Source organism: Nicotiana tabacum, chromosome 16 (genome assembly GCF_000715075.1).
Source record: "Nicotiana tabacum cultivar K326 chromosome 16, ASM71507v2, whole genome shotgun sequence".
Taxonomy (NCBI): Eukaryota; Viridiplantae; Streptophyta; class Magnoliopsida; order Solanales; family Solanaceae; genus Nicotiana; species Nicotiana tabacum.
Genome location: NC_134095.1, coordinates 147,311,064 through 147,325,139, shown reverse-complemented (window position 1 = coordinate 147,325,139; position 14,076 = coordinate 147,311,064). Strand labels below are relative to the sequence as shown.

The 14,076-nt window shown below is 35.5% G+C and overlaps 2 protein-coding genes across 2 annotated transcripts; both read left to right on the top strand.

Annotated features, from left to right (window-relative positions):
• The first annotated feature begins 625 nt into the window (after window positions 1–625).
• Window positions 626–3,248, top strand: LOC107761596 (UPF0481 protein At3g47200-like). The gene is made up of 3 exons (XM_075232487.1): window positions 626–738; window positions 1,004–1,097; window positions 1,573–3,248. Exons 2-3 carry the CDS (start codon window positions 1,035–1,037, stop codon window positions 2,953–2,955), a joined length of 1,446 nt encoding a protein of 481 aa, XP_075088588.1. The 5' UTR covers window positions 626–738; window positions 1,004–1,034; the 3' UTR covers window positions 2,956–3,248.
• Window positions 3,249–6,086: 2,838 nt separating this feature from the next.
• LOC107761595 (UPF0481 protein At3g47200-like) lies at window positions 6,087–11,382 on the top strand. The gene is made up of 4 exons (XM_075233456.1): window positions 6,087–6,286; window positions 6,371–6,410; window positions 7,108–7,227; window positions 9,679–11,382. Exons 3-4 carry the CDS (start codon window positions 7,135–7,137, stop codon window positions 11,161–11,163), a joined length of 1,578 nt encoding a protein of 525 aa, XP_075089557.1. The 5' UTR covers window positions 6,087–6,286; window positions 6,371–6,410; window positions 7,108–7,134; the 3' UTR covers window positions 11,164–11,382.
• The last annotated feature ends 2,694 nt before the right edge of the window (window positions 11,383–14,076 follow it).

The window sequence follows — 14,076 nt, the reverse complement described above, 5'->3', positions numbered from 1 at the left end:
ACTTTGGTCGCTTTTTCCCACAGACCAACTTTGGTCGCTAAATTTTGATCGCTTTTTTCCGGATTTCTAGTAGTGGTGGTTACCATCAAAATGAGATGCAAAAAATGTGCAGAAGAATACCTTTCTGGTATTCCAACGCATGCTACGTACTAATTCATTTACAAGAAAATTTGATGTATCGTTAGTCTTTAGCCTCAAGCTTACTAAAGTAGACTTACTGTCTGTCTGGTTTTGGAAGATACATACAATACCAAACACGAGAGGTATTTTATAAGCCTTTTATAAAGAAGGAAAACTTTATTGTTCTTCTGCTGAACTGAACTTGATATGAAATCCAAGAATAATATTAAATGGTAGCTTGAAACCTAACTGGTTACAACTTTATTCTATGATACTTTTCTTACATTTTTAATGTCATTACACTTTATTCTATGATACTTGTAGCTTTATTTATTCTATGACATATTTCTCAAATTGACGTTATTTCACGTTAGTAATATAGGTAAGCCCTAATCTATATATAGTACTAAAATCTTTTCAGTTTCGACATCATTTTCTCATTGACTTTTGTATTTTACATTTAAATCCATTCCTCTTCCCCTATATTTCCAGCACCCCCTCCTCTCTCATATCCTTCAGAATAGTCAAGCAGAGAAGAACTTATTAATTAGAAGAAAATCAGCTCAAGTATCACTCCAATCAGTCCATTTTGACTATATAAATAGTCAAACCAAAGAGGTAATTAACTTCTACATTGTTATTCTATGTAAAACAAACAATGGCCTTTCGTAGAAAGGCTAGATAAGGCTGCGTATAGTAAATCCAATATGGTCGGACCCTTCCGGGACTACGCACATAGCGTGCTTATTGTACGGGATTGCCCTTTTTATTTGTTCATTATGCTAAACACAAGGTGTACTATTGCTATTTTAATTGGATTAATAATAATAATAATAATAATTTTGATGCCATGCCATTTTAAAACGATATCTGTTGCTTGTAGGAATTACAGTTCAAGAAAGTATTAAAGAGGGATGGCACACTCTATTGAGATTACCCCAACAGATCACCGAATTCGTCAAGTAATAGAAGACGAGGTCTCTCTTTCTCAACACAAACCTTCATTTTATTTATTTATTTATTTACTGTTTTTTTTACAAAAGGAAACAAGGTAGCAAGCATGAATAGTCACGCGTGCATCACTTGTTTTTCCCTCACAAGCATGAATAGTCACTTGTTAATAATTATATTTTTTTTAATATATACATTAAGTCATTAAAAGCAAAAATAATAAAACGTCAAGTTTGATCAAGCTTCTTTATTAAGATTCAATTGTTTTATTTTCCTTTTACTCTTTTGGTTTCCACTAATGATGTTTGAAACTTCATTACGATTCACTATTCATTTTTCTATTCCTTCCCGATAATTATTTATTAGAAATTTATAGAAAATAATAAGTACTATATAAATATTACTACAACAAAAATAAAAAAATTGGAATTCAGCATAAAAGTCCTGTTAGTTTCTCAAAACGAAAAGGAAAAACCATCAACTCTTTTCCGTTAATTACAGATGGCGAGGTTGCATTTCAATACCAATAAATCTGCAAATCAAATCTTTGAAGAAAGAGTTAAGAACATGGAAAATTCGTCTATCAAATCCACTACCATATTCAAAGTAAATGTTGCGTTACGTGAATCAAATCCAGATGCTTATACCCCAAAGGTGATCTCCATTGGTCCTTACCATAACAAAATTCCTCAACTTGGCTCAATGGAAAAATACAAAATGTTGTACCTACAACGGTTTCTCAAACGGAAAAATGAGATTGATGTGAAAAGTTGCATTAGTGAAATTGAGAAATTAAAAGATGAAGCACTAAAGTGTTACGATGATAACCTTGACAGTGACATTGTTGTCAAATTTTCACAAATGTTGTTGCTTGATGGCTGTTTTATAGTTGAGTTTATTCGAGAGCGTTGTGGAAGGAAGCCAAGAGAAGAAGACGAAATCATCAACAGGGAATGGATGATGTTACAAGTATGTCGAGACATGTTATTACTAGAAAACCAACTACCTTATTTTGTCCTCACCGTGTTACATGAAATGACTAAGTATCCTACAGAACCAAACTTGATAAAGATGGTGAAATCTACATTCGATGATCGTTTCCCAAATAAGTATCCCGAAATAATTGATGGCATTGCGCCTCAACAACCAGACCATTTACTTCATGTGTTACATATGTTGTCTCGCCCATCAAAAATGCAAAATAATACTAGCGAAACCACGAATGGTAGCACCCGAAAGGAATGTTGTAATAAAAGTTTTTTGGGGAAATTTATTCAAAAAGAAATGCCCGACGAAGTTAGTGGTTGGGAATGCTGCCAAATTCCAAGTGCAACTGAACTTTATGAAGCTGGAGTCAATTTCAAAAAAATAGGAGCTTTGGGAGAGGATATTAAGGATAAAACAACTTTATTTGATATCGAGTTTAAACATGGATTGTTTGAAATCCCTTGTTTTGCAGTTGAAGATACATTGGAACCTTTCTTGAGAAATATGATAGCTTATGAGCAGCACTCGTCTAGGTTACATCTTAAATATTATACGGATTATGGTTGGATAATGAGTCAACTTATTGTCTCACATAAAGATGTGAATCTTCTTCGCCAAAACGGAATCATATTTAACGAGATAGGAGATGACAAACAAGTGGCTACCATCTTCAACAAACTGACACAAGGGGTCACTACTTCTATTGACTTCTACTGCAGTGAAGAATGCAGCAAAATAATTCAACATTGTGAAAACCCATGGAATCAAATGATGGCAAAATTGAGGCACAATTACTTTCAGAGTCCTTGGGCTGGAGCTTCAACTGTTGCAGCAATCGTGCTCCTCTTACTCACAGTTACACAGACAGTTCTATCTCTCATAAGTGCTCTTAAGTAATAAGAAAAAGGGCAGCCCAATGTACAAAGTATCCCGTATTCACGCAGGGTCCAGCAAAGGGTTGCGCCCCAAAAGGTGTGACCGTAGACAGCCTACTCTAATAAGTGTTCTGAAATAGTTGCTTTAATTGATTGTATTCTTTAGTAGATTGGTTTTGTTATCCTTCCAGTCTGGTTTTCCTTACTATTATTTGTGTTTTTGACGGTTTTAATATTGTAGCCAATCCAAGTTGCATAATATAAATGTGAGAAACGTGCTCCATCTTTAATAAATGGAACATTTTATTTTCTGGCAATGAAATGATTCAATTTATCAAGTTAGAAAGTCAAGAAATTATTGCATGTGAAGAACTGAATGCGTACATTCCTTCATATGTACGGTTTAAATTTGAAATGTATATAGGTCTTTGTTAGTGTATATATCTCTTTTACCATATTAGCCTAGGAATTATTGTATACTACCCTCCTAAGTAAGGGTACTCTTGTCCTCTATACTTATATACTTTGCTATAAATATAATGGTATAACCCTAGGGAACAACCATGGGGCATTATTCTATCATAGTACACTTGTTCTATATTAATTTTCCGGATTAACTACCACTTTAATCAACCAGCTGACAAATCAGGTCTTATGTTTTAAGCATCCAGGTCTTACGTGAATGGACATGCATGCCAAATATGTCAATTAGGATCTTCATTCACCTTAGTGAAAAATGACAACCCTGTATATTATTCGACTAATAAAGTAGTAGTAGTAGCCTACATTATACTGCAATAATATTGTATTCATACACATCTGAGCTAAATGACTACAGCTTCGTTGCTGCTAAGTTATTTATTGAATAATTCTTTTTCCAGTGATTGTCTAATGGCTGTCAGACGTTTAGAAGAGTACTAATGAGTCAGTAAAATGGTAATGTGGTATTATGTTTCTACTCAAAGTCTGGATAAGCAACTACTACTACTTAGGGGTTATTTTCATGAATGATCACTCAATTTTTACATTATTGCATTAAAGTCAATAAACTATTTTTTTTTAATAAAAACTCATTTAACTTATCAAGCTATCATTTAAACTAAAAAGTCATTAAACTTTACCTAAGCATCACATAAAAACTAGTAATGTCAAAATTATAAAATAGTGTTAATCACCAGTCTACTACTAAAAACTAGTAATGTGAAAGACAACTGTTTCCTTTGCAACCAAAGCCAAGTTTTGTGATAGTTTCGCCATTATATTGAAAACTCATAATGTTAAAAAGCAGTTAATCTGTTGTAAGCAGAGCCTGTTCATATAATAAGATAGTGTCACCACCCATTACAAATAAAAAGTTTTATGTGAAAGGCAACCAGATCCTGTTATGCATTGATAAAACATGGTGACAAAATCTGAGTAGAGATCTAGACTAAATCACAATTGCATGCAATGAAGAAGAAGATCATAGCTGAGGGAATGAGAGAAATGAAGAAGAAGATGAATTCTGTTACACTCCAAAACTAACTCGGTCAGGGCAGAACATATGCCTTCATACAAATTCCCTCACACGAGTCACGTGTGTGATAAGGGTAAAAAGACTAAAATACCCCCATTAACTAACATAACTACCAAGTCTTTAATACACAGTTATCATATACTATATATAAATTATACTTATATTATACATTCGCTAGCTATTTTTAGTTTAAGAGATTAGATGGGCAAGTATTTAAGTTAATACTTGTTGAAAATTTGATATGTGAAAGGCAGCTAGTGCAATGCAATTGGGGCATTTGTATCTATATCCGCTTTTTGGGTCACGTTTTAACTTGTGCCCGCTTTGCAAAAAAAATTGCAAGTATACCCACTTTTTCGCGGTACTTCAGCATACGGGGCTGAAGTAGCAAAGGCAATCACGCAAAACTTCAGCATTCTAGTAGTCGGGCCTGAAGTAGACCAAGTGTGCTGAAGTTTTTGTTTGTAATTGCTGAACTTAAGCATTCTAGTGCTGAAGTTTTGTTCTCTATTTGATGAACTTGTTTTTGTTTGTAATTGTTGAACTTAAGCATTCTAGTGCTGAAGTTTTGTTCTCTATTTGCTGAACTTAAGCATTTAGTGTTGAAATTTTTTTGTCATGGATAAGCTTTTTCAAAAACTTCAGCAGAAGATGCTGAAGTTATTTAGTTCATTTATAAAAACTTCAGCACGAAATAAGCTGAAGTTTTTTTGTCCTGGATAAGCTTTTTCAAAAACTTCAGCAGAGATGCTGAAGTTATTTAGTTCGTTTGTAGAAATTTCAGCTTATTTAGTACTGAAGTTTTTATAAAAAATGAAAGTTTTAAGACAATTCAAGAAAATTCAGCCTTTGATTTTGGCTTTCTGTATGACCATCTATTTGATCGTGAGGATGACGTGGATGGTCATGATGAGGAGAAAGAGAACGATGATGCTGTATTGAAGTATTTGGAAATAAGAACACATCATTCTCTTGCTAAAGAAGATGGAGGCGACCCCACAGTAGTTGCTGATGTAGATTCAGAAACCTGTGCTATTTGCCAATCTGAATATGAAGATGAAGAAAGTATAGGGAAACTTCCTAGTAGAACTGCTCCTGCAATTATGTCAATCATGTTAATTCTATTAGGAGTTGATGCTTCACTTTTGTATAAATTAATTGGACATAAAAGACTTTAATTTTTTGAGTACTACAAGAAGAAGAAAAAAAGGCGATGATTTGACATAAAAGAGAATTAAGACTTTACCAGACAAAAGGAGAAGAGCAAGAAAAGCAACTCGGTGAATAGCCAATTACTGTATCTATGAATATCTGTATTACTGTATATTCGTAGCAGCACCAACAACAGGAGGAGGAAGAGGAGGGCTGAAGTTATTTAAAAAGTGGGTACAAATTAAAACTTTTTAAAAAATGGTATAGGTTAAATGGGGGCGACCAAATAAGACGCCCCGTGTAATTTTTACAATGCAATTAGAGCCGGTTCATGTAATAAAATAGCGACACCACTCGGCTATTTTTTTCTATTAGAAACTAATAATGTGAAAGGCAGTTGGTCCATTGACTTTATAATGATAATACACTTAGTATGAAATGATGTGATGTCAATTATTTCAACTTGACAATCCAATTATGCACCTCTCTTCATTGACTTGATGAATAGTCAAATCTGCACCTACTATTATGCCAAACTCATTTTCTGATCAAAATTCCTCTCCATCTTTAGACATTATCGATAGTCAACTTCCGCTTAATTTATTATATGCAAAAGTTATTTTATAATCAACCCACCTTCCCATCAATAGGCAATTGGGAGGAGCTTTAAAGGCATAAGTTTGAGGTTATTTGCAAAAGTTACGTTTGCAGTAGGCAAAATGCTCTTAATGATTTTTTGAATCCTAATCTCATTCCTCTTATTCTTCAGGATCACAAACAAGGAAAAAAGAAGAAGCCAAACCAAAGAGGTAACTTTATGCATTTCTCAATATTCTATGCTTCGCACAAAAAATTGTTGGGCTAAACCATCTCAAAGACATAGTCATTGTTTACTTTTTCTAGCCATATGTATAGATTATACATCGATTATACACGATTATAGACATACTGAACATAAATTATATATATATATTATACCTTTGCCGGCTATTTTTAGTTTAAGCGATTAAGTAGACGGCAAATCGGGTTATCTTTTAACATCATGTAATAATATCCGTTTGAGTCAAACTCATATCATTTTCTACAAAAGGCCTCATACATTAAAAGTATCCTTACACCTTACACTGTTTTAGGCCAAGCTCCCTCTGTTTTTATGTTGAAGTCATAACCCCCCATAAGGTGGGATGATCTAAAATGAAGATAACATGTATGATCCAAATTGAAATGAAAATGTAATTTTGAGATATGGAAAAAGATAGTGTACACCAACTTCCTTTTTCCATTGATGTCCAAACTCTTGATTTAGCTCTTTCACATTAGTAAATTTTAAATTTTAAAATCTTGTGATCAACCAGGAAGCTTTGTAGATAAATTTTAGTGTGTACTATTATAATTTTTAAATATTTCTTTTCATCAACGTGTAGTAACAACGAATATGAATTGAGAAAAAGAGTTTGATACAGTACCGTTGATTAAAAATTCTCTCTCTTTGTTGTTGAATTACAGTTTGAAGAAAATTACCTAATTGGAGGAATGGCAGACCATATTGAGATTGTCACGATAGATGATCAAGTTCCACTACTACTCCATCAAACTCCTCTAATTATTGATGCTGAAAAGGATGGGGTATGTGTGTGTCTCTCTCTCTCAATCCCCAATAGATCATCGAATTCTAATACTTGACAAACTCCTCTTAATGATAAGCTTCAAAGGATGAGGTCTCTCCCTCTCTGTATCTCTCTCACACACACATGCACAAAGCAATACTTAAATTCACGAGAAAGAAAAATGAGGTTTGTTTGTTGTTTTGGACGATAGAGAACGAGGTAAGAAAATGATAAATTAAAGTAAGAATAGAGATCACTTCACCATTATTAAGGGAACATATTTGGTAGCAAGGAACATATTTTCTTGGAAAATAAGGAAAACCGCTTAGACAATTTTTTTTAGAAGGTAACATATTGTATATTAATATAAAGACTACACAAAAACTGTGCAGTCACCCATAATTAAATAGGAGAGGAAAAAGACTCCTTATCCTTGATCTTCTGAGGTATTATCACTAATAGCCCGCGCCGGAAACTATTTACATCTAGTAGCAGAAAAAAGTGTATAAAATTTATATAATTTTTGTATATAACATACATAATGTATATATATACAAAAAATATACAAATTTTATATATTTTCGGCTATTATTTTTACAGCGGCTATACAGTGTCATTTTTCCAATCTAAAATATATAGACTCATGTTCTTCTAAAAGTTTTCATTTACACCAAAAGTAGAACAACAGTAGACACTTCATTTTCATCTTCTGGACATGATTATACTTGTCTTCAAAACATCTCTGGTTTCTCTCTTTTCAAATTGTCCACCAGATGCAAGTAGGGACAATCGTTCATCTCTCCTTCTGATTGGAGAAATTACCATCTCTATTCCAGCATGCAAGAACTTCAGGACTTCTTCTTAGCATAGTCCACATAATACCCCCTTAAGTTGATAAAAATTCTCCATAGTTGAGCAGTCAACCTGCAGTGTAAAAAATGATGACTAATAGTCTGCCTCCTCTCCACATAAGTAGCATTTAGAGCATAATTGATATCCTCTCTTGACTAGGTTGTCCTGTGTCAACATTGCCTCCTTTGCCAACAACCGAGTAAAGCAAGCAACTTTATGAGAAATTTTAACTTTCCAAATCAGTTTCCATGGCCAACAACCAACCTAATTCATGGAAAGGTTGAATTCCTTATAAGCTGATCTAACAGAGAACTTCTCAATTTTATTTCTTTGCCAATTTATACGGTCTTCAGAGTTTGAAATTCCTTTGAATTGTTCAATAACATTGTAGAACTCTGTTAGCCTGCCAATCTCCCAGTCATTTAATAATCTTCTGTAAATAAAATTCCACCCTTGTATATTCCATACCTCTCCAATTGTTGCTTCTTGTTGCTGATTGAGGATGTAGATGTCAGGAAACATTTGACTCAAAGATCCTTGCCCTAACTAATTATCCTTCCAAAAGGATATCTCCATCCCATTTCCTCCACTGAAATTTGTTTTGTTCATGAATTTAGGCCATAGATTCCTGATGCATTTCCATAGACTAACCCCATAAGGCCCATTCACTGATTTGGTTGTCCATTTACCATCCATACCATACTTCTCCCTAATCACCTCTTTCCATAAGGATTGTTCTTCTTCAGCAAATCTTCATAACCACTTCATCATCAAGGTTTGATTCTGAGTTCTCAAGTTCTTTATTCTCAACCCCCCTTCCTTCTTGTTGATTGTAAGAGAGTTCCATTTGACTAAATGTATTTTCTTCTTGTCACAGTTCCCTTCCCACAAGAAGTTCCTTCTTAAAGCATCTATTCTCTTCACTATATTTACGGGAATAGGAAACAAGGACATCGTGTAAGTAGGCATAGCATCCAACACAGAGTTACTCAGAGTTAATCTACCCCCCATTGATAGGTACTGACTCTTCTAGTTAGTCAACTTCTTTTCACATTTCTCTGTAACACCATTCCATATCCCTTTCGATTTGCTCTTTGCCCCCAATGGCATTCCCAGATAGCCTGTAGGCAGCTCCCCTATTTTACCTCCCAAGAATTCTAGACAAGTATTGCAGCTCACTAACAATATTAACTGGATACATAAAACTTTTGTTCCAGTTAATATGTAATCCAGATGTACCTTCAAACAAGACAAAAAATGCCATTAACAAGACAATATTGACTTACTATTTTCTGCTCACTGCTCAGTATTTGGTTACAGGTTCGAGCTGTAGAAACAGCCTCTTGCAGAAATGCAGGGTAAGGCTGCGTACAATAGACCCTTGTGGTCTGACCCTTTCCGAACCCCGCACATAGCAGGAGCTTAGTGTACCGGGCTACCCTTTGCCCTTTTTGCTCAGTATTTGATTAGTTTAATTTTTTTATTTTGAAAATTTTCTGTCTTTTTTCTGAATTAAGAAAGGGAAAATCTTCCGTCTTTAGAGTTTTGTTTTGTCTGATCGTTATATAGTGACAATTTATGTGGGGGAAAAAATGTGACTCTTTTCCACTAATTACAGATAAAAGAATGGGAGAAAGTGGATAATTTAATTGAGATTAAGGAAAGAGATGGTCAAGGTCGACCAGGTTGGCAAACAAACAAATCTACAAATCAAATCTTAGATGAAATATATGAGGACATGGAAAATTTGGCTATCAAATCCACCACCATATTCAAAGTAAATGTGGCGTTACGTGAATCAAATCCAGATGCTTATACACCAAAGATGATCTCCATTGGTCCTTACCATAAAAAATATCAAGAACTTCACTCAATGGAAAAGTACAAACTGTTATACCTACGACGGTTTCTCCGGCGGAAAGAGGGGCTTGACGTGGAAAGTTGCATCAAAGAATTGGAGGAACTGAAAGATAAAGCACTAATGTGTTATGATGAAATAGAGGACCTTATTGATGGTGACCACAACACTGGTCAATTTTTGAAAATGTTGTTATTTGATGGCTGTTTTTTGGTTGAGTATATTCGAGAGCGCTGTGGAATAAAGCCAATAGGAGAAGACATGATTATACCTGGAGGTTGCCTAGATAATCAAGTAAGTCGTGACTTGTTGTTACTAGAAAATCAACTTCCTTTCTTTGTCCTTACCAAACTTCATGACATGACAAAAGAAGAAACCGATGAATTACCATTTACAAAAATGGTTAAGTGGATCTTTTTTCATGATTTACCGAAGCTGACCCCTGCATCCTTTAATGAGACTATAAGTAATGCCGTAGAAATTAAGCATTTACTTCAAGTAATACACATGTCATGTCACCCTTCAGAGATGAAAACTAATAACCTAACTGGGAACATTAGCAAGGAAGCAGAACATTCCAGGAAAAGCTTATGCTGTAATCTTTTGCAAATAATTAGGTCGAAAGAAATGCCAAGAGATAAGGACAAGCTGACATGGCAAGACAACATGCCAAACGCTACAGAGCTTCACGAAGCTGGAGTTGGATTTTCAAAAGTTGGAAATATTTATACTTGCTTGGCGAAAGACAACCTTGGAGATAGCACAAGTTTATTTGACATTAGATTTGAGAATGGATTGATGACAATTCCTTGTTTTAAAGTCAGCGATAATACAGAGACCGTCCTCAGAAATTTTATAGCTTACGAGCAACAGTCACCAAATATAGATCCTAAATATTTCAGTGAATTTGCAGTTTTCATGGATCATCTTATCGACTCAGAAAAAGATGTCACATTGCTTCGCGTAAAAGGAATCATCGCCAACGACATAGGAGATGACAAAGAAGTGGCTAATTTATTTAATAAAATTGGGAAGGGGGTCGGTATTTCATCAGACTTCCATTACAAAGAAGTATGCGGAAAAGTACTGCAACATTGTGAACAACCATGGAACAGAATGAAGGCAAGTTTGAGGCGCAATTATTTTCATAGTCCGTGGGCAGGAGTTTCAACTGTGGCGGCCGTCATCCTCCTCTTACTCACAGTTACACAGACAGTTTTATCTTTCATAAGTGTTCTTAAGTAGTCGATTTAATTTTATCCTATGGTTGTTTGGTTTTGTTAATCTTTCCAGAATGGTTTTCCTCACTACTGTTTGTGCTATGATGTGCTTAATATTGTATCCCATCTAGTAATGTATTATAGATAGCATCTAAAGTCAGAGTCTGAAGAAGCCATCACTGACTTACATTCATGTAGTCACTGGAGACAACTTCAATTTCTAGTTCATGGGATTCTTAAATCATCGAAGTATCTTCTTCCCTTTTCTTCCTTTTTCGTCTTTTCTTGAGCCGAGCGTCTATCGAAAACAGTCTCTCTATCTCATCGGGTAGGGTAAGGTCTGGTACGCTCTACCCTCCCCAGACCCAGGGGCGGAGGCACAAACCTACCTACGGGTAACTTTTGCTCAAACAGTTTATTTGACGTTTTGAATTCATGAAATATGTATAAATATTAAATCTAGAACCCAATCATTAACACTTGAAGTCATGGTCCCAAAATTCAGAACCCTTAAGGTTGAAATCCTTACTCCGCCTCTACCTAGTCCAGACCTCTACTTGTGGGATTATACTCTGGGAAATTGTTGTTGCAATTAATCTCTGAAACTAAACACCAGCATATACTATGAGTAATCCTCCAACTTTGCAACTCATCATCAGCCGTACAAATTAAATAGAGGTGGAGTGAAAAATGAAGAACCAAACAAGATATTCATCTGAATTATAAGAGCTTAGGTAGATGATAAGCAAGCTAGTAAATGTAAATGCAACTACATGACTGACATTCAAATTTCTTCAAGAGTCAAGTGCCTGCAAGACTCTGCTTCCAATAATACATATCTTTAACTTAAAGTAGAAAATGCAAGATAAACATCAAAATCATGAATTAAGAGAAGTCTTCTTTCAACTGACTAATAAAAGTTTGCAAAGACCTAAGCTACAAGACAAATTTCTGCACTTGCTAAGTCTCTGGAACTAGGAATTTCTCGTGTCTAGCTAGTGGAATACACCATTGCTCTCCTGTGTAAGGAAGGATTGCTAGAATGATGTATGATAAGAGTATGCATCTGTTCAAACCTTAGGATTTAGTTATTGGATTCTTTTAAGATGAGCAATGATGCACAAATTTTCTGGACAAGTAGGTAAGTTTAATTGTTGCAAAATGTGCTAATCCTAAAACGAACTTAATGGTGCATGAGTCTACCATTAAATGCCAGCTGCATTTAATGAAGAACTAAAATGCCTCTATATGAGTATGCATTGATAAGTTCAGCTGCTGCCAACTACCAATTCTAGAAGCCCACCATTGTTGAAGCCACCAACCCATTCTAGAAGCCACCATTGTTGAAGCCTCCATTGTTGAATGAAGAATTCAACCACCAACCACCTTCTTTAATGTTATAAATAGAGCCTTATGTTTTACACAGAAACATCAATCCAGAGAGATTGAAATACAATCCAGGAAGAGATTGTGAGAACAAAAAGAGAGTTTGGTGAGGTTTTTTGTAGAGAGAAATTCTTGGTGTAAATTCTCTATAATTCTATTCTTGTGAAATAGAGTTGTTTTTCCTCCCAAATAATCTTCATATTGATCCGAGAATCACAACAAGTGGTATCAGAGCCTTCGATTCTGTGTTCATCGAGAAATATCGGAACACTGAAAATTTCAACCCGGATTTACGTTTTTCGAAAACGTGATCTTCGGTGTGTTTTGATCATTTCATTAGATTCCTTGCGTCGATACGAATTCAACGCAATTTTCCAGAGGCCAAACAAAGCTAAAACGAAGAAGTTATGGCAATTTTTTTTCTTCTGCCCAAGGAAGAAGATGATGAATAGTAACTGCCCAGTCAGCGCCACATCAGCATCCAGTCAGCGCCACATCATCATCCAGTCAGAGCCACGTCAGCATCCAGTCAGCGCCACATCAGCATTCAGTCATCGCCACGTCAGCATCCAGTCATCGCCACGTCAGCATCCAGTCATCATAAAATTTTTAGAAATTTATGAAATAACCCCTGAAGTTACTGAAATTATAAATCTGCCCCACAAGTTCAGTATATTTTCGATTTAACCCCAAAAGTTTGGTGTAAATTTTGAAAATTTTCTGGAGGCCCTATTTTGACCCAAGAAGAGTCAATCCTACCATTTTTCACCATTCCGGACGTGTTGGTGAGTTCCGTTTGGTGAGATTCTGCTCCAAAATTTTGACCAAGCCATTTTAAAGACATAATGGAAGAGTCATCATCATCTGGAGCTATGATAAAGCTTACTGCCACAAATTACACATTGTGGAGACCTCAGATGGAAGATCTCCTCAGTTGTAAAGATTTGTTTGATCCCATAAAAGCAAAGGGTAGGAACCCCGATTCCACCAAAGAAGCAGAGTGGAAGAAATTAAACAGAAAAACTATCGGTCAAATTCGACAATGGATTGACGATAGCGTTTTTCATCATGTTGCACAAGAGACAGATGCGTATGCCCTCTGGGTGAAGTTAGAAGGGATGTATCAAGCCAAGACCGCTAGGAACAAAGCCTTGTTGATGAGGCGTTTGGTAATTTTGAAGTTAAAGCACGGAACTTCAGTTGCCGAGCATACTAGTGAGTTTCAGAGCTTGATAAATCAATTATCGTCTGTTGACATGCCGCTCGGGGATGAGATGCAAGCCCTACTACTTCTTAGTTCTCTTCCTGATAGTTGGGAGACGCTGGTAGTCTCTCTCAGTAATTCAGCTCCTAGTGGAAATCTGACCATGTCTATGGTTAAAGATGCCTTATTTAATGAAGAAGCCAGAAGAAAGGACATCGATCATGGTGAGTCGCATGCCCTTATTACAGAAAGAGGGAGACAACAAGAAAGAAGTCAAGACAAGAGGAGAGGCAGAAGCAAGAGTAGGGGAAAATCCACGGATGGTAGGAAGTCATCATATGCGTGCTA